Genomic DNA, 21,417 nt, shown 5'->3' on the forward strand with positions numbered 1-21,417 from the left:
AATTTATTAATAAATATATAAATGAATGAAGAAATAGATAAATAATAAATCAATGAATAAATAGATAACAAAAATAAATAAGTAAGTGAATAAGTAAGTAAGGAGGTGAGTAAATAAATAAATTGAATGAATGAATGAACTAATGGTAAATACATTGAAAGTAGTCAAACCCTACTTTTCTATCCAGCTTTAATGTATGAATTTAAGAGATCAAATTTGATAGGTGATAATTCAGGAATAATATGCAGATTCAGTGGACAGATAAGAATGTCAAAAAAATCATGTATCTCTCACCTATAATTTCAAACCATAAAAAAAAACTTATGCTGTGTTTTCTATTTTCAATATATGTCTTTTCTGATGTCCTTAACATTTTAAAGGAGTGGTCCAGGCTGAAAGTAGAGTAGAATTCACTGAGCAAAATGCCGAAAATTTCGTCAAAATCGGACAACAAATAGCAAAGTTATTGAATTTTAAAGTTTAGAAGTATTTTGTAAAAACAGTTGTCATGAATATTCATTAGGTTGGCTGATGATGTCACATCACCACTTGTTCTTTTGTATTTCATTATATGAAATAAGGTTTATTCAAATTTTTTTCCTCCAAGAACTAGAAAATTGGATTGACAACTGATTTAGTGCATTAGATATTTATTGCTGCAACTTATTTCATTATAAGGGAGACATATTATTCACACAAGTATGAAATAATGAAAAAAATATGATTTTATGTAATAACATAAGAAAATGGAAAGTGGAGATGTGACATCATCAGCTCGCCTAATGAATATTCATGACTGTTTTCACAAAATATTGCTAAACTTTAAACTTCAATAACTTTATCATTTGTTATCCGATTTTGATGAAATTTTCAGCGTTTTGCTCAGTGAATTCTACTCTGTGTATTAAGATATAAATATTTTCAGCCTGGACCACCCCTTTAACAACTTTATCAACTATCTGTAAATGTTGTCTAAGAGGACTTGAAGTGCTCTTATTTCCTTCTATTCACCTTTTTTGCAGTGGATCGTATAACCCTTATCTTCACCCATATGGATTTGGAAGCGAATGGTGAAACAGATTGTCATGATTATGTAACGGTTCGTCAAGGTAACAGTGATACATCACCAGAGGTTGGTACATACTGTGGTTCAACCATCCCTATCCCCATCACCTCCACCGGTCCATCTCTCTTTGTTTCCTTCTCAAGTGATACAAGCATCACACTAACTGGCTTCAGAGCTACATATTCAACTTCAGAATCAGGTAGGAAAACAAGACTTTAAAATTTTTAATTCTTTGTTTTAATGAATGTAGATACTGACATTTGTTCTTTGCTACTGCAAGCTTTGGAATCATAAAATTCAATATTGCTAAACTAGTATCGAGATATCATTAGGTAAAGTATCAAGCAAATATTGCTCTAAAGTTCTATAGAAATTATCTAGTGCAGTATGTGTCAGTTATAGTTACAGAAAATCATCTGCGAAATAGATCCGTGGACCCTTGGGAAAAGAAATGTTTATTTGTGAAGTGCATATTTTTGGTATTTGGAAGTCTTAGGATCCATGTGTCTTGTAGAGATTCAATGTGTTTGATTTTAGAAAATGAGTATATCAATATAATATTTATTTATTCTTCAATATTTGATATACAAGTCTTTTTACCTAGTGATTTGAATTTATGGATGATTGTTCATCAGAAACCTAAACAAGATATTCCTCTACCCTGTTTCCACCCTGGATTCCATTTTGTATATCAGGGGAACTTTTCATGAAAGGACTTGTATGACGTCTTATCCGACAATTCCTCTTTTATCCGACAATTGCCATAGTAACAGTGTTTCTCAGCCAATCAAAAGCAAGAAAACTGTCAGGTGTGAAAACTTATCTGACACAAGATGTTGATGAAATGCTCCCCTGGCATGCTTTCAGGTTGTTCAGGACACCCATCGTTTGGAAGAATCCATGGAATATTTTCGTATGTTAGTACACTGGTTTATAACATACAATAACTGAATTTTCTGTCAAGGTTTAGTATATAGTAAAGGCATATGATCATATCAGAGTTGTATGATTATTCATGTTTTTTTTTTAAATTTACAGCATGTGGTGGAACATATACTGCTCAGTCTGGTTCTATTGTAAGCCCTTCATATCCAGCTAACTACCCTCAAGATACAGAATGTATTTGGGTCTTTACTGCATCAGCTGGAAACAGAGTACAGCTTTCATTTAGGTACTAAACCTTATACTATTTTATTTTTTTTTTATCTTTCTATCAGTGATGAAGTGTGATATTTTAATTTTGTTTTCAGTAGTAAATTGATGGTTAATTAAGTAGTGTAATTATTATTTCAGCCAGTTATGTTCTATAGGCACCTGTTGGGCTTCTCAGTTTAATTTGTAATCTGTATTATTTTGTTTGAATTATTTTTCTGTCTATTTGCAGTTCTTTAAAAAAAGAAAAGGGGAGCAATAGGTATAAGATCATTTTTTTGTGCATTCATTTGTGTATTTTTTCGGGGGGCGGTTGATGAACGGTTTAGTTTTGTGAAAGGTCATATTATTTTGGCACTATTTTCCCAATTTGATGATTTTATTTTCCCCTGTCACAGTATCTTCAACCTTGAGCCAGTATGTAGTCAGGACTATGTAGAGCTTCGTCAGGATGATGCTAGTGGTGCTTTGATTGGTCGTTACTGTGGTAACACTATACCTAGTAATGTTACTGCTGTTGGTAGTCTATGGATGAAGTTCCGTTCAGATTCTCAGTCTTCTGGTGCAGGATTCCTTGCTTCCTATGCAATGCGTAAGTCAGTCTTTATTCATACAAACCAAAATGATCACTGAAATCCTTATGCTATATTTTACTGCAGAAAGGGGATGGTACCTGCTAGTGGATTCAGTGGGTTGATATATTTATACTCTATTTATATTTATATATAGTTATATATTTATGTTGATGTATGGCTACACAGTATGAGATAGGGACAGTTTCATTATAAATTCTATTTTGATGTTACTATGTAAGAAATAGCTAAGCTTAGAATGATTAAATGTATGCTCAAAATAGCTTACATATATATTTCCAAATATACAGTAATTTATGTATATATAGTCTATGATATCTCACATTTCCTTTATAATGAAAAAAAAAAACCTTTACTGTTTCACCATGCTACTCTCATAATTGGAATCATGTCATCTATTATCCACTTGTGCTCTAAACGATATGATCAAATGTTCCACAGATTTCATTCTTGAATATCCTCTTAGACTAAGAAAGGAAGAATTTAATTTGTGATTTATTTCCCTTCTCAGAATTTGGTGGTGATTTGAGTGGAATGAGTGGGACTATAGAATCTCCTCTATATCCATCCAGCTACCCTCACTATGCTAGTACAATGTGGACAGTTACTGTACCAGCAGGGGAACTCATCCTATTCTCTTATACTGTTATGGATATTGAAAATGACCCTGCCTGTTCATATGACTATGTCAAGGTGAGTTTATGTTAAACTTCATTGAATTTCGCTCTTTGAACGAAAGCCATCTTGACTTCAGCATATTATGAATGATGAATATGGAATTGTGAAGAAGAATGTTGTGTCTAAAAACAGAAGTATTCCAATTCAATTCAATCGTGGTTTATTTCGTATAATAATACATGTTACAAAGCCAGGAGGCTGAAATTAACATGTTTACAAGAAAACGTTCACAAGTCATGGATAAAAGCAAACAATTACAATTTACAATGAACATAGATAATAAATAAATTTTAAAGAGCAAGTGTACATAAAAATTCATTAAATATAATAAAATAGAACAAAAAAGAAATACGATATTAAAAAGGGATGAATATTAGACAATTAAAAATTCAAATATCAATTGGATTGAAATGGAGACTAAAACAGTGGCAAAAAATTGAGTTGATTTCAAGGGTATGAAAATAAAAATTTATTTAGAAGTTAGTAAATCAATGAAATATGGTATTGCACTTTTTCTAAAGCGATCTGTTTTGCATTTTAACTGAGCAAAGTTTGGAACACTCCTTAATGAGATTGAGACATTTATCCTTTTTGGTAGCTAGTTATTACAGTGAGGGTTTTTTAAACGAGATTTTGCAAACTCCAAACACAGTCTTTTTCGTCTTCTTTCAAGACATTCTAATCCACATTTTGTTAATGCATTTTCATGATCTATAAAATCTGAGCCAAGAATTATTTTGCACACTCTTTTTGGTATTTTTTCTAAGTCCTTAACCTGTTTAGCAGGAAGTGCTTCATTGAAAACCGGTACACAATACTCCAAAATTGGACGAATATAACCAATGTAAATTTGAACAAAGTCTGACATAGGGAGTTTATATTGTTTGACAAGTCTGAACATATACAGTTTTCTGTTACACCTTTTTATAATATCTGAAATTTGTTTATCCCATTTTAAGTTTGACTGAATATAAACACCAAGTATTTAACAGTTTCTGAATATTGCAGAGAAGTGTCACCAATATGTTATAGATTAGATAATGGTGGATTTTTAGAAAAAGTAACTCTGATTACATTGCATTTATTCGGATTTAGTTTCATATGGTTATTAGATGACCAGGTAACGAGTGCATTTAGATGACATTGTAATACAGAAGGAGTTTCTATTGAGCGTTTCTCAACTATATTACAAGTGGATGTCAATGTCATCATTCAAAGTATTTAAGAAAGTTATTGGTGTTATTTTTCAGATTAGAGATGGTTTGTACGAGTATTCACCAGTTTTGCAAACAGCTTGTGGTACTGAAATCCCCAGTGCAGTCCAGACTACAGGGAATACAGGCTCTGTGCAATTCTCCAGTGACTTCTCTATTGCAGGTGCTGGTTTCCAGCTTAATTGGCTTGCTGTATCTGGTAGTAACACCATTGCACCTGGAACTGCAGAACCTGGTAGTATGTTATCACAAAACTTCTGTTTTTCACTGGTTTCATTTTTGTCTCACCTGCGAAGCAAAGTGAGACTATAGGCGCCGCTTTTCCGACGGCGGCGGCGGCGGCGGCGTCAACATCAAATCTTAACCTGAGGTTAAGTTTTTGAAATGACGTCATAACTTAGAAAGTATATGGACCTAGTTAATAAAACTTGGCCATAAGGTTAATCAAGTATTACTGAACATCCTATTAGAGTTTCATGTCACATGACCAAGGTCAAAGGTCATTTAGGGTCAATGAACTTAGACCATGTTGGAGGAATCAACTTCGAAATCTTAACCTGAGGTTAAGTTTTTGAAATGTCATCATAACTTAGAAAATATATGGACCTAGTTCATGAAACTTGGACATTAGGTTAATCAAGTATCACTGAACATCCTACCTGAGTTTCACGTTACATGACCAAGGTCAAAGGTCATTTAGGGTCAATGAACTTTGGCCGAATTGGGGATATCTGTTGAATTCCCATCATAACTTTGAAAGTTTATGGATCTGATTCATGAAACTTGGACACAATAGTAATCAAGCATCACTGAAAATTTTGTGCAAGTTTCAGGTCTCATGATTAAGGTCAAAGGTCATTTAGGGTCAATGAACTTTTGCCGAATCGGGGGTATCTGTTGAATTACCATCATAACTTTGAAAAGTTTATTGGTCTAGTTCATTAAACTTGGACATTAGAGTAATCAAGTATCACTGAACATCCTGTGCGCGTTTCAGGTCACATGACCAAGGTCAAAGGTCAATGAACTTTGGCCGCATTGGGTGTATCTGTTGAATTACCATCATAACTTTGAAAGTTTATGGATCTGATTCATGAAACTTGTACATAAGAGTAATCAAGTATCACTGAATATCCTGTTCGAGTTTCAGGTCACATGATCAAGGTCGAAGGTCATGTAAGGTCAATGAACTTTGGCCATGTTGGGGTTTTTTGTTGAATAACCATCATATCTCTGTAAGTTTATTGGTCTAGTTCATAAAAAGTGGACATAAGAGTAACCATGTGTCACTGAACATCTTGTGCGAGTTAGAGTAGTATTCAAAGTCAGCACTGCTGCTGTATTGAACCGCGTGATGCAGGTGAGACGGCCAGAGGCATTCCACTTGTTTCATATTATGATTTTGGAACTCAAAGATATGGTAAATGGAAGTGATTTTTTACCTGATTGCTAAGAAAGCATGGATGCTTGTAAGCAAGCGACCAGAGGACTGACGGCTTAAGGTCCTCTCCGGGAGACCTGGAAATGAGGATTTGAATGCCTTACCAAAGGACACTAGCGCACCAATTGGGTTTCGATCCCGGGCCACCGGAATACCAAACCCCCACTCTACATCGCGCATCCTCCATATAAATTAAATCAAAGCAACTCAAAGATAGGCTACTCAAAGAGAACTCATTGATAGTATTTCATTCTCAAAGAATATCTCTAAGGTTTCATGTTTCATCAGTCTAATTTCATTGTTTGGAGAAAGATAATTTAGTTGGAGCTTGAATCTAACAATCAATTTAGTTCTGATGATGCAAAGTATAGTTGAATTACACAAGATGACATGGAATGACTAGGTCATATTGACGTCAAGTGGTTTTCTAAATTTGTAATATTAAGGTTTAAGTTCAATACTAAATTATATGTATCCTCTACAAATTATTCTTTTTATCATAAAATTAATACTTCTCTTCCTCTGTCTTCAGCGTCCTCCTATATGCCCTATCTCCCATCCATTTGTTTTTGCTTACCGTACCATTATATTTCCCCTCTACCTTTCGCTGCCCCATTTTTCAAATCATTCCCCCTCACTTGATTTTATTCTCAAACTCTGATCATACTCATCATATATTCTCTCACTGATTACATTCTTATGTGATTGTATTCTCAAATGATTGTATTGTCATCTTGTGAATGCTTTATCCATTTTTTATACTACAGGTTGTGGAGGAAGTTTGACAGCTACTAGTACTGAGCAGAACTTCACCTCTCCTGGTTACCCTAATAATTACCTTGACAACCAGAACTGTGTGTGGCTCATTACAGCATCTGATGGAGGAACCATCTTCCTCAATTTTACCTCATTCCTCCTGGAAGATGGTGGAGTAGACTGTGTCTTTGACTATGTCAGAATCTATGATGGTAAGTTCATCTGATAATTTTATCTGATATTATTACACGGCTCCAGCTACTTTGTGTTTTTTTTGCATTTTTTTTCTCTACCTTAATATTGCAATTCAATCTTATTGGCCATTTAACAAATTTCTTATTTTTATACCATATCACATTTAATTACTTCAGAAATTTCTGTAATTGATTTTCTCTTAGTGGAAGCCCAATCATTTGCAAACTATGCTTTTGATTCATATACTATACATTGAACTAAGTCTGATTTTGGTCAACATTGCTAGATAAAAAGGACAGTATTTTCACTCCATCCAGTAGTAAGAACCTTCTTTAATCAAATTTTCATTAAGTGAAGAGAAAAAAAAGAAACATTTAGATATGCAAAGTGATTTGATGGTATGTTGTCATACTTTTTTAGGAGCAACTAATAGTGATACCCAATTAGGTCAGTTCTGTGGATCGCTGGCATCACCAGTTTACTCTACAGGAAGCACCATGAGAGTTGAGTTTTCATCAGATATATCTGTTACATCATCAGGATTTGTAGCTGTCTACAAGTCAGGTAAATATACTCACACATGACAATCTCCCTGGGTGATAACTCTGATGTTAACCCAGGTTTTAATTTCATGGTTACAACTTCAAATGACTATAAATACTTATGCCACAGGTTACTGTGTTGATAATTCCACTGTTTATGTATACCGGTATTAATTAATCAAAGCAAACAATTGTCTCATTACTTTAAACCAGTGAGCGAAATAATGCTGCAATCTTAATAACCAGCATCAATGTAGCATGCTGTGATATCATTGCACATTCATTACAGGACTGTTTCTCAATATACACCTTTGAGTATCCGTCTCACAACCGGGAGGTCAGGGGCTCAAACCCTGGCCACATTAGACCAAAAGACGTTACAAGATGGGAGTTGCTGCTACCCTGTATGGCTTTCAACAATTAAAGGGATAGAGCCTTGTAGATCTGGCACTGCACAGCAGCTGCTGGGCCCACGATCAATTGGGCAAAACAAATTTTCAGAGTATTTATAAAATTTCTGATGTCTATTTCGAACAATAAATTATTGATTGATGGATGGATGAATTGAAATATAAAAACATTTTAGAACAAAACTTAAAACATATCTACTTCATGAATAACAAGCATGATAGGAGTATTACATAGTGCAGTAGAATACATATAAATACTCAAGTGAATTGTTTCTGCAGTCTACAAAATCTACATTATTATATTGTAAATCTATATTCCTCTAATTAGATGTTACCAATGCAAAAAAAAATGTGAATTCTGGTCATGAGGTCCTCATTAAAGTAAATTTCCCTTTCTAGAGGAATATGGCCTGATTATTTTTTTTTTCAGGTCAGGTGATGAATGATTATGAATGATTATTGTATTTTTTGTAGGATGTGGAGGTGATTTTACATCAATGAGTGGAACTGTAACAAGTCCTGGTTACCCTGCCAACTATGCGTCCAACCTGGATTGTACTTATAATATTCAGACTATTTCTGGTGCAACAATACAACTTAACTTCCAAGAATTGGATGTTGAGTCTTCAAGCAACTGTGGAAAGGATCAGCTATATGTGAGTAATATCCAAATTAGTCATATGAAACAATATATTCAATGATGTTACGGACAGTTAGGCTTAGTTGAAAACAACCCATTTAAGTGATAGATATAGTTGTGACAACATGAATATTGTGACATTTCTCTGTCTATTCATGATATTTAGAGAGAATATCATAGAAAAAGGTCCACTGCAAATAATAAACCTCACATTCATATTATTGTAAAGACATCTGAAATCATTGATATTAAAAGAATTATGCAATGCACATGACTATCTTGGTAGAAATGCATAGGTTTTCATAGCTTCATTGATATTCATGACTTCTAGCTAATACCAACTCTGGTGCATTATAATCAACCCTTTCTAATCAGTTATTGTAATTTAAAAATACAAACATATGTCTTACACAATTTATTTCGGTATTTATTTGTTCATAATCTTTTATACAGTGGAGGATTTCACCTGAGGCCCGTTTCATGAAAAAATATGTTATGATGGTAACTTCAATGGAAACCTTGACTTTGATTGGGTTCTAGGCCTTGTTATCAATGGTTGTTACCATAATGGCAAAATACCATGAAAATTGTAAGTTCTTGTTAAACTGACATAGAATCTTTGAAGATAGGACACAGATGAAATCATGGTATTCTAATTTAAAAAGATGATTGTTTATTGTTTATTTACACTGTTGACTTCCTGGCATATGTCTTTATCTTATACCTTTTTAGTTGTACAATGGAGGTTCAGAGACCTCTCCAGCCCTAGGAACAAGTCCTTATTGTGGAACTACTGAGCCTACTGGTTTGGAGACTTCTAGTAACATGTTGAGGGTACGCTTGGTTACAGATGACTCTGGCAATGGACGTGGATTCAGCTTCAGTTATGTGACTGTTACAGCAGGTACTATGATTGCTCCCTCTTAACTCTATTCCTTGATTTATTTGCTTGAGTCAAGGTTTATTATTCAAATCAAATAATTTTAAGCTGGGAATATGTCAAGTAGATTGATGCAACTTTAGTGAGAATTGTTAGTCAAAGAAGATAGGATGAGTACTTGAAATGTTTGTTTATTGTGATATGCTTGTGGCATCAAATATTCCATTAGAATTGAGTGTTAAAATTGTAATTCTTGTTATTAGAAATGTCTATAATTTTTCATTTTCATGTGTGATCTCATTTTCCTTATGCAATTTATCATATTCATTTTGAAAAGCCTCATTGCAACTTGGATGATATAACCTTATATCTTGAGGAGAATGAAAACAAATGACTTCCCAGACATGATGACACTAAATCCAATTATAGGAAAGTCTTCCCTGTGAAATGATGTAATAACTTTATTATTTATAATAGAGAGATGGAAATTAAACATGACTTCACCTCGTAAATTATCTAAAGAGTGATTTCCCCAAAATGAGGGATGCAACGTCTTGTCACACTCACAATTTTATACAGATATTATATTGACTGTGAATAAATGTTGTTTTGCAGGTTGTGGTGGACATCGTACTCTAACCAGTGCTAGTGATACAGGATTCATCTCATCATCTAACTGGCCTAATAACTACGTTGAGAATACAGAATGTATCTGGATCATCTCAGGACCTCAAACACATCTCATTAATGGAGTTTTTGACAGTAACTTCTATATTGAGTCTCATTCAAGGTATTGTCAACTCTTTCAAGGTATTATTCAAAACTAATCTAGGAAGATGATGGAATAATGTTGCAGACAGTGAATCCTATTTCCCTGTTGAGTAAAATGGAAAGACTAGCTTGGTTGTAAATAGCTAAGACTGTGTCTAGCAAGACCTGTCCTTTTTAACTTGACAGTTTTTCCCACATCCATGAAACATATTGTGTCTTTGTATGCCAGATTGTGTGAAACCACATGTTTGGCACAGCTGACATTTAAATGTTTTATTTTTTTGCTCTTTTCATGTTGGTTGTGTTCCTTAGTTTTTTAGAATTCAGTGAGGTTCATTGTTCACCAATCTTTATTATTATTTGTTTGGCATCACCTGTGCCTGGGAGGCGAAAAGCGAACTGAATCACTATGACTCGCAGGTCTCTCCTCCCAATATAACTGATTGGGGGAGTACAGGTGGACCACTACACCGGGGTTTCCCCCTACTCTTATACGAATAGTGCAGTGGGTTCTTAACGTGTAAAGGTGGTGACTCTCCTCTACACGGGGCCTCCATTTAACGTCCTATCCGAGGGACGGAGTGTTTTCCATTGTAACATAGCCTGCATCTTCAACTGTCATGAATAAAAATGATTTCAAACTCTGTAGATATGATTTCATACTTTTAGTAAAGTATTTATATTAAGTTTATTCTTTTTTCTAGTTGCCAATTTGACTATGTTGAGATCCGTGATGGTGGTTCAGCTAATGCTCCTCTTATTGGACAATACTGTGGTAATATAGCTCCTAATCCAGTCACAACAACAGGAAATGCCATGTATGTTCGCTTCTCAACAGACTTTAGTGTTACTCATGCTGGATTCAAGATGACATATAGCACAGGTGAGTTTAGTATGGACTCATTTGTACATATTATATCATGAAATCATTGAAAGAGTTGTAAAAGATATTTTGAAAAGTTTGCTAGTTTGGACATTTCTTAAAATATTTCCCATGAATGTTTTCCTTCTCTTTTATGAAATCAGATTGATCATTAAATATGGCAATGATATTGTGTCTGTTTAAGACACCAGTGCAGCTGGAAAGCCAGTATATTGACATTACACAAAAATGTAAAAGTTTAGAAAGATTATGAAGTCTCCATAAATTTACATGTATGTGGAAATATTTAAGTGAGAAGTTCAACAGAAAAGATTATTACTATTTGATAGGAGTGATATACAAACTATTGTTGATAATCATGTAAATCCATATACATCTGAGTGATGGGATAGAAATGCTTGTATTGTATATTGAGCCTAACATAATCCTAAACATGTTTTAAATTCAGCTGTTTGTGGAGGTAGCTACTCGGGTACAAGTGGATCGTTCAACTCACCTAACTATCCTAATAACTATGATTCATCTTCAAACTGTGAATGGTACATCACTGGTCCAGTTGGTCATTATGTAACAATCTCCTTCTCGGCTTTTAATGTAATTGGGTCTGGAGATTGTGCTACAGGAGATTATATCAGGATACATGATGGACGCAATGGTTCAGGTATCCAAACATTCTTTCTTGGTATTAAATGTGGATTTGTCTTATATTCATGTCAAATGGAGCATTTTCAAAATATTGCCCAGAAATATTTTTGATTTACTAAATATAAGTCAACTTGAAATTAATGTATATAATAATAATATATGGTCCAGATAACTATTATGGCATTTGTTTATGATTATTCTTATTATTGTAACTCGGCAATGGACTCTATATGCCAGTTAAAAAACATAATGATTAAGTAATTAACCCTTGTACTATGTTGCAGAAGTGTTTATTGATCAGTCTAACTTGTTTGAGTTTTTAACTGTGATCAACATTTAAAACCATATGAAGTCTATTTATTAATGAATTATGTGCAATGGAAAAAATATGTTTCTCCCAATATTTCCTTTCAGCTCCAGTATTAGCTACATATTGTGGCAGTAACATCCCTGCTTCAATCGATTCATCTGATGCTTATGTCTATGTGGTCTTTGCCTCTAACTCTGATTCTAATACTGGATCTGGCTTTTCTCTTCAATTCACTGCTAGCCAAGAAGGTTGGTCTTTCTTAAAATTGACAAAGCAAACAAGTATTCTTTATGAACAAAAATGGAATGAAATGTATTCTGATTAACAGAGAATAAATTTGCAACGTATTGTTTATTTTCGTATAGTTTTGTTTCTTTACCAGTGCATGATGGCTGTCATTTTGAAACTTGTAGATATGGATGATGTTTGATTAAGCTATTTGTAACTTGTGGATGATTTTATACACAACTAGTGACAAATCTTTGGTTGCTATCAGATATATATCAGTTTGATTCCCATTTATAGCAACAAGTTACAGTTGATATCTAATTTGTTTACAAATTATAAATTCCTCCTATTAAAGCCTCTTTATTTACTATCTACTGTCCACGGCGGACTGCATTTGCATATTATGCATAGTAATGAGTCAGAAAGAAGAGGATCAAGGGTATTTGAATTCCAGTTCATCGATTTAGCCGTGAACCAAAATAGCCTAGTGGTTAAGTCGCTGCCTGGAAAGCAGTAGATGGCAGGTTTGAATCCCACTGGTTCCAATTTTTTCTGACTCATGATTTTCATTAAAGATCGAGCATACGATCTCAATACATAGGAGTAATGCCGAAAGTTTGTTTACAAATGATAATTTCCTCCTGTTAAAGCCTTTTTATTTACTATTTAGTTGATATCTAGTTGAAATGTAATAAATACCATGGAAACCCTTTGATGGGCTACTAAGATTTGCTACTAATGTAGTTGCCATAGTGACAGAGTAACTATAGTTGTAACAATTTATTAAATTGACATCTGATTCTTGTAGATTAAAATTCTCATTTTTAATAAGCATATGAGTAAAAATTTAATATTTTGGTTTCATTTGGGTTGTAGGAGATTCACTCTCTTTATGATTATACAAGGAAAATCTGGGATATCTCATACTTCATAGAGCCATAAAGGCTCATAAGTCTTTCATAAAGTCTGCATTATGAACAGAAAGATTTATTAATTTTGCATTCTTCCTCTTCTGAAAGATCTTTTTAGAGGATTGTCTTACAATATTTGAATATGATTACTATTATATTTACATTACATCTTTACGAAAAAAGTGTAATTCTTGATGTTGAGTTTTTCTCATTTTGTTACCTCCAACATTTTATAATTTTACATGAATAGTCATATTGGCATAGATCATTAATGTAGTGGTACATGTATGAGTATGTATTATGACCTTACTATTGAGTGAAAATTCAAATCTAAATTCACCTTTATTTCCACAATTAAAATTATATATACAAATCATTAACATTAAAAATATATTTCACATGTGGAAGGGTCGAAGGAAGCACAACTGCTTGTATGATTAGCCCCATACTGATAACAAAATCACATTAATAATTATCACATGATTATACGGTTGAGGCCGAAAGTTAACATACAATCATGGAATTCAATGAAATTTGTTTGCTTGCCAAACATCCTAAAAATTTACTATATCTTCAGAAATATAAATACTACCATGACGAATTTGGTATCAAATGAAAGAGCATACTAAGCTCTTTCATATGATTGGGATACTGTTGGGATTAAAGTGTATTTCAAGTGGAACTTTCTTTATCTTCAGATAAGCTTATAGGCAAATATGCCAACTAAAATGCTTTGTTAGATTGTTTCATTTAACCCTAAATCTCCCGGGTATTTTGATTCTTGTCATTCCGGGGGGGGGGGGGCCATTATGGCCCCCCTTAAGATCTCGGCCACCGATCGCGCGAGCGACGCAAAAATTTGCATGCTGGTAGTGTGCGATGTAATCTACAAGGCTGTATGGTAAAATTTTCCAAAATAATGAGATTTTATTTTATATGAATTAATTATGCTAATTTATGCATAAATCATACTTTTTGCTCTAATTCACTATATAAAGCTCCTAGATTGCTAATTTTTGTTAAAAAATTTCTTTGTAGCATTCTTAACAATCGTAATTCAAAAAAACTTTGGTTTGGAAATAAATTTCTTATATATTTCATTGTTTTATGAATTTCTTATGTATTTCTTTGTTTCTTTTACTTTTTGTTTGTTATCGGTTTTTCAATGGAAATTGTTCCAGACATAATTCTAATCATAAACAAGGCAAAATTAATTAAGTTTAATCAGTAAAAGTAGAAATAATGATACATTTATGAATTTTGGCTAAATACGCAATTTGCATTGGAGTTGTACATGAAATCACGTTTATGAGCAATTTTGGGTCTGACATGCACTTGCATAATGTTGCGTAATGTCGTAACCGCGTACCCGAGCGTCACAACTTTGGTCTCAAAATTTGCGCAAGACTTGAATGTGAAAAGTCAGTGAGCTGCGAGGTGAAAAAATTTCGCGCAGCAGATATATCGCGAAAATTGTTGAGGGGGGGGGCCATTATGGCCCCCCCCCCCCGGGAGAATTAGGGTTAAGCAAATGTTGAATTAGGAGACCTAAACAATGCATGCTCTATATGTTTTTAAATCTGTTACAAATAGATTAGCATATTTCGACAATTCTGAAAAGAAAGAAAAATGGGAAATATAGACTTCTGATTGGTTGTAAATCAAGTTGCATTTGATTTTTAGAGGTAGATGTGATTTCAACCCTCTCTGCAACAATCCCTTGATCTCAAATATTGCTTCCACTTGGTCGATTATTCAAACTGTAGTTAAAATAAAGAGAATTGATGGTATTGTTATTTTATTTTGATTTTTTTTTTCAGAATGTGGAGGAGACTTGGTATCAGCTACAGGGTCTTTCTCATCACCCAGCTATCCTAATGAGTATACACACTCCAGGGTTTGTGAATGGCGTATTACTGTTCAAACTGGTCATCTTATTAATCTTTACTTTGATGACTTTGATGTTGAAGATGCTACAGGCTGTACCTTTGACTCAGTTAAGGTAGGTTTACAATCAAGTGTAATTAGTGGTTCCATTTGATTTAAGATTAATAAAGATTGGATTAGTAAAAATAATACTTGAATGATATACTAATATTTTGGTTGTTGGCACAATATTGTTGGAATTTTTGGATGGGACTGGATAAAAATTAACTCGTTCTGAATGCATGGACTAATTGAGGGAGCTTTATAATTATCTTGGTGACAGATTTTATGTTCATGCTACATATGTAGTGCATTTATTATGTCATTGGTTATAAACCATGTTTATTGCTATTGTATATCATTGTTACTTTCATACATGTGTACAGTGGTTTAGCTGATAGCTACATGTATTCAATCTAAATCCCCTATGTTGTTTTTTCCTTTCTTAGAGGTATACAGTGGTTTAAATTATAACTCTAATGCTGTATATTCTATATGGTTTTTTTTTCCTTTCTTACAGGTATACAATGGTTTAGCTGATAACTCTCCATTGCTGAATACCCTATGTGGTTCAGACACTCCTGATATGATCTCTTCAAGTGGAAATACCATGAGAGTGGTCTTCAGTACTGATGGTTCTATTGCAGGTCGAGGGTTCCAAGCTCGCTATGATTCAAATGATGCATCAGGTAAGGATGATTAAGAAAACTCTTATTTTTGGACTGATTGACTGATTGATTGCTTGATATCACATGAAACCAATTCTAGACCAGTTATTTTGAGTCATTATTTCTTCCAAGATATGTACATAAAATTCAATGCTAGACATAACTCTATACTATGTTCACTTCTGTAGATGTATTGAACCTTATTAAACTTAAATTCTACACATGTATGTTTACAAATTAAAACCTGTTTAAAATGTCAGTTGATGATAGCTGATCTTTGTATCAATTGAGTAACATACTAGTGCTTGCATAGTTTACTGTGGAGATGATAAGGACATGAATTTATGGAAAAGTCCTTCACTCATGAATATCATGAATATGAGTTAACCGGATAAACAAAACTTGATTTTAATACCGTGCAAATTTTTCATGGACCCCATTATGAGTCGTCTTGGGAATAGGGCTCAATAAAAAACAATAAATCTGGTATATAAAGCCAAACTGCCTGTACAAATCATCCTTTCGGTTTCCTTTGAACAATATTTATGCATTAATGGTGTAATTGTTTGTATGTGTTTTACTGTTACAGTATGTGGAGGTCAGATCACAGTTGGACCTGGTGGATCAGGATATATATTCAGTCCTCAGTATGGTTTAGCTAACTATTCAAACAACGTCATGTGTGAATGGACTTTGGGAAACTCAGCAAACACAAATAGCTCTCTCTATCTCACATTTGATGATGGTTTTGATCTGGAATCTCACAGCACTTGCTCATTTGACTATCTTCAGCTTTTTGAAGGTACTACTGTGTTCCAGTTTACATTTTCTTATTTTATCGACCAAAGTATGTGATTAACCTGGAGGGGTGTTTTTGCAATATTGAGATCATTAGTTTACTTGAAAAGGAGTTCTTTTTCAAAAGGATGATGGTGTTGATGATGATGATGATAACAATAATGATGATGGAGACAATGAAGATGAAGAAAAACACTTGAGACATACATTGGTGTATTAATCTTGTATCTAAAATAGTGGGATATCAACCCTAATAGGACTGGGGAGGCATGATCCCCTCCCCCCTCTTAACGCGTCATGTGATATTTCTAAAACGCAGAAACTTGGCCCCAGAAAATTTTATGTCTTTTTTTTTTGAAGCCTCGTGCAACTTTTTGAGACCAAATGGGGCTACATATGAGTATAGCATTGTGCTGCCACACAACTTTTTATGAGACAATGTCATTCTTAAAATGACTCATTTTTATATTTGTATACAACATCTATGGGAGATGAAATTCATAAAAGGGTTATTATATTTCATTTTTATTGGCCTGCTCAATTAATCTATGATTTAATTTAGTTGTCCCATAAAAAAAAGATGAAAAAATAACTAATGACTTAAGAAAAACAGAAACACATAGGGAAAATTTTTGCTTTCACAATTTTTTTTGTGTGAAAAACTTTAAATAAGATTTCAAAGATGATATCTGAAAAAAAAATGAAAATCTGAAGTGGAAGTGGGTGCAAATAATGTTTTTCATGAATAAATGTACATATTTTATATTTGGTAATTAAAAATAATTATTTCAATAGTTCTATTTTATACTGGCTTGTAGTTTATGTGGTAAAGAATGTGCTTGCCAAATTTTGGTGTGATCTCGTGAAAAGCATCCTAGACCAGTCCTAGGTACATCTAAAATAGCCCAGTCCTTTAAGGGTTAAAATGTGTCATTTTATTTTAGAAAGAAATGAATGAGTTTTGAATTTTTGTAATGTTGGAAAGCATTAATAATGGTGTTTAAATACTTTGATTATAGGACCTGATGACAGTGGTGTAGAGTTGGAAAGGTTCTGTGGTAGAACAGCTCCCAATCCATACTTTATCCCATTCCAAACAACTTTCTTGAGATTTAGAACTGATGGAAGTGTGGTGGGTGAAGGATTCAGAATGCTCTATCAAGCATCAGGTTGGTAACCCTTAAAATACTCTTTGTTATATCATCCTGCAGTATCTGGAGAAGTTGACTTATTAACACCTGTAATTAAAAAAAAATGAAATGGTTTCATGTGACCAAATTTTCTTTTAGTCAAAGGAGACTGAAAGTCTGTATTATCAGTGAAAAATTAGAAAAATTGTACAAATAAGAAAGTGTTGAGCATGTAAATGCAGACAATACTGATACTAGGGAGAACCTCGCATTGGCAGTGTGACCAAGATGTATGATGTCAACCTTCCCCCTCCAAAAAAAATAATAAAAATGATGGGCCAAAGAAATATAGGTGTGCCAATTTCTGCTCATTCTGATCCTCCAATATAATTTCCTTGACATTTAAGATTTTAGATTTAGAATTTGGTGTTTAAATTTGGGGGGAGGGCAAATAGAGGTCTGGCAAATTATCATGTCATATCTTAAAATACATACTGTTCATGTTGACATCATTTATTAAAAATATGTTGAAAAGGATTTCAATTTTGCCTATGGAAATATTTATGTGACGTAGATGTTTGTTTTGATACTTACAATTATATGCACCTCTTCAACGTAATAAAAATGCTGATTATTTTTGTGTGATTTCAGGATGTGGTGGTATTGTATCTGGTACATCAGGTGTTATTACCAGTCCTAACTTTCCAAATGATTATAACCATGATGACCATTGTGCTTGGAGGATAGATGCTCCTGTTGGTGAAACCATTACTGTAAGTCACTCATCTCTTTATTCATTTTTATCATGAGATTTGTCACATAGTTGTTATTAGTTGATGCAGATAAGATGGAGTTCAGATAATTCTATGTTAATCTCAAGAAATTTCTGACTTCAACAGTGGATCCAGTGAAGCAAGTGAGCATGTTCTATCCATGGATTCTCTACCCTGTGCTGCATGATTAGTTATTCAACAAAACAAAATGGCAGATTGTGATCATCTAGTGTTAGAAGTGTAGTAGAATATGGCAGCAGAATTAACATCATTTCCACATGTCTTTGTTTTTATTTCTGATTCTCTCGTAGTACACATTCACTTCATTTGATATTGAGACTCATCCTAACTGTGGATATGACTACCTGTCTATAAGAAATGGGGGATTCCCCGATTCACCTCAAATCTCTGGTCAATACCCAATCTGTGGCAGTGTAGCTCCAAGTAGCTTCACATCATCTGGTAACCAGCTCTTCATCATCTTTAAGACCGATGAAATCTCATCGGGTGGAGGATTCAGAATGGAGTGGACAACCGTTACTAATGGTCAGTTAAATATCAAGAGATGTGTATTAAAGAAATATTGTTTTGTGATTTAACGAAAAGACTGGAAGAAATTTACATATGTTTGTCATTTAATTCTATTCAAGTAAATCTCTGTAATACCTATGTTACAGTTAATTATTAGATTTATTCTAATTCTAGAGGATCTGGTCTCTGTTACATGATTTCTTTTTACTATTATGGTAAATTTGCTATCAATTGTACCTACCATGGTAATACTTAATAAGTTTTCCATGTTATCTACCTTAAAGGCCAAATCCACCCTTACCATAAGTTGATTTTGATGAATAAAGAAAATTCAAACCAACCTCGCTCTGACAATTTATCAAAGATTAATGTGAAATAGGAAGTTGTAGCATATAAGTTTTGCTTAATTTCATAAAATAGTTATATGTGCATAGTGTGTGATATGCAAAAGAGGAAGTGATGAAGTCACCATTTTTTCAATTCTATGATAAATTGTAAAAGATTTTGAACGAGCGTGTCCCATTAGGAATTAAATCAATATTTATTTACATCATTGAAGAAAAAATACAAAAGAATGACTTCATGCATTTTCATACTGCAAATGATGCTTATCACTGTTTCATTCAAATGAACAAAAATGTAAAATGTCATGTTTCTTTTTATTTTCACATCATGCTTTGATGAAATATCAAGTGTATTGCCTTAATGATTTTACTCTATTTATCAGACTTTGCTTTTTGTTGGGGTTGAGTTGGCTTTTCATTACAAAGTTAATATAAAAAAAGCTTTCATTCATGAGACTCTGGAGTGTAATTGTCTCACCTGCGAAGCAAAGTGAGACTATAGGCGCCGACTATAGGCGCCGCTTTTCCGACGGCGATGGCGGCGGCGGCGTCAACATCAAATCTTAACCTGAGGTTAAGTTTTTGAAATGACATCATAACTTAGAAAGTATATGGAACTAGTTAATAAAACTTGGCCATAAGGTTAATCAAGTATTACTGAACATCCTATTAGAGTTTCATGTCACATGACCAAGGTCAAAGGTCATTTAGGGTCAATGAACTTAGACCATGTTGGAGGAATCAACATCGAAATCTTAACCTGAGGTTAAGTTTTTGAAATGTCATCATAACTTAGAAAATACATGGACCTAGTTCATGAAACTTGGACATAAGGTTAATCAAGTATCACTGAACATCCTGCATGAGTTTCACGTCACATGACCAAGGTCAAAGGTCATTTAGGGTCAATGAACTTTGGCCGAATTGGGGATATCTGTTGAATTCCCATCATAACTTTGAAAGTTTATGGATCTGATTCATGAAACTTGGACATAATAGTAATCAAGCATCACTGAAAATTTTGTGCAAGTTTCAGGTCTCATGATTAAGGTCAAAGGTCATTTAGGGTCAATGAACTTTGGCCGAATCGGGGGTATCTGTTGAATTACCATCATAACTTTGAAAGTTTATTGGTCTAGTTCATTAAACTTGGACATTAGAGTAATCAAGTATCACTGAACATCCTGTGCGCGTTTCAGGTCACATGACAAAGGTCAAAGGTCAATGAACTTTGGCCGAATTGGGTGTATCTGTTGAATTACCATCATAACTTTGAAAGTTTATGGATCTGATTCATGAAACTTGTACATAAGAGTAATCAAGTATCACTGAACATCCTATTCGAGTTTCAGGTCACATGATCAAGGTCAAAGGTCATGTAAGGTCAATGAACTTTGGCCATGTTGGGGTTTTTTGTTGAATAACCATCATATCTCTGTAAGTTTATTGGTCTAGTTCATAAAAAGTGGACATAAGAGTAACCATGTATCACTGAACATCTTGTGCGAGTTAGAGTAGTATTTAAAGTCAGCACTGCTGCTATATTGAACCGCGTGATGCAGGTGAGACGGCCAGAGGCATTCCACTTGTTTTATAAGGGAGTCACGAGATTGTTTTGATGATATATTTTAACACGGTCAATAGAGTAATATTCCCTGATGGTAATTGAAATACACATTTTTGAAATATAAATATTAGTTTATGATCTTATCCTACAGGATGTGGAGGTAATTTCCATGGATCCACTGGGACCATCCAAACACCAAACTACCCAAGAAATTATGATGCTAATGCAGAATGTGTTTGGAGTATCTTAACTGAGGATTCTTTGCACGTTAATCTTAACTTTGATTCAACCTATGGACTTGGCACTGGTGATACTATAGAGGTGAGAGGAAAGAAAATAAAGATTTGAAGAGGAAATATGGTGTG

General features: G+C 33.7%; 1 protein-coding gene across 2 annotated transcripts in view; it reads left to right on the plus strand.

The window, feature by feature from the left end:
- LOC121410379 (cubilin-like) overlaps positions 1-21,417 on the plus strand; it is a 95,898-nt gene that overhangs the window by 50,840 nt on the left and 23,641 nt on the right. For both annotated transcript variants that reach the window (XM_041602422.1, XM_041602421.1), the window contains exons 33-52: positions 1,023-1,265; positions 2,105-2,237; positions 2,617-2,810; positions 3,323-3,504; positions 4,740-4,941; positions 6,912-7,112; positions 7,516-7,659; positions 8,522-8,703; positions 9,420-9,591; positions 10,183-10,357; positions 11,043-11,221; positions 11,670-11,882; positions 12,281-12,424; positions 15,136-15,317; positions 15,762-15,930; positions 16,499-16,711; positions 17,727-17,876; positions 18,489-18,610; positions 18,922-19,156; positions 21,204-21,373. In XM_041602422.1, coding sequence (XP_041458356.1) covers positions 1,023-1,265; positions 2,105-2,237; positions 2,617-2,810; positions 3,323-3,504; positions 4,740-4,941; positions 6,912-7,112; positions 7,516-7,659; positions 8,522-8,703; positions 9,420-9,591; positions 10,183-10,357; positions 11,043-11,221; positions 11,670-11,882; positions 12,281-12,424; positions 15,136-15,317; positions 15,762-15,930; positions 16,499-16,711; positions 17,727-17,876; positions 18,489-18,610; positions 18,922-19,156; positions 21,204-21,373 — 3,605 coding nt within the window. The remainder of the gene's footprint in view (positions 1-1,022; positions 1,266-2,104; positions 2,238-2,616; positions 2,811-3,322; positions 3,505-4,739; positions 4,942-6,911; positions 7,113-7,515; positions 7,660-8,521; positions 8,704-9,419; positions 9,592-10,182; positions 10,358-11,042; positions 11,222-11,669; positions 11,883-12,280; positions 12,425-15,135; positions 15,318-15,761; positions 15,931-16,498; positions 16,712-17,726; positions 17,877-18,488; positions 18,611-18,921; positions 19,157-21,203; positions 21,374-21,417) is intronic.

The sequence above is a fragment of the Lytechinus variegatus genome, chromosome 3 (assembly GCF_018143015.1).
Source record: "Lytechinus variegatus isolate NC3 chromosome 3, Lvar_3.0, whole genome shotgun sequence".
NCBI lineage: Eukaryota > Metazoa > Echinodermata > Echinoidea > Temnopleuroida > Toxopneustidae > Lytechinus > Lytechinus variegatus.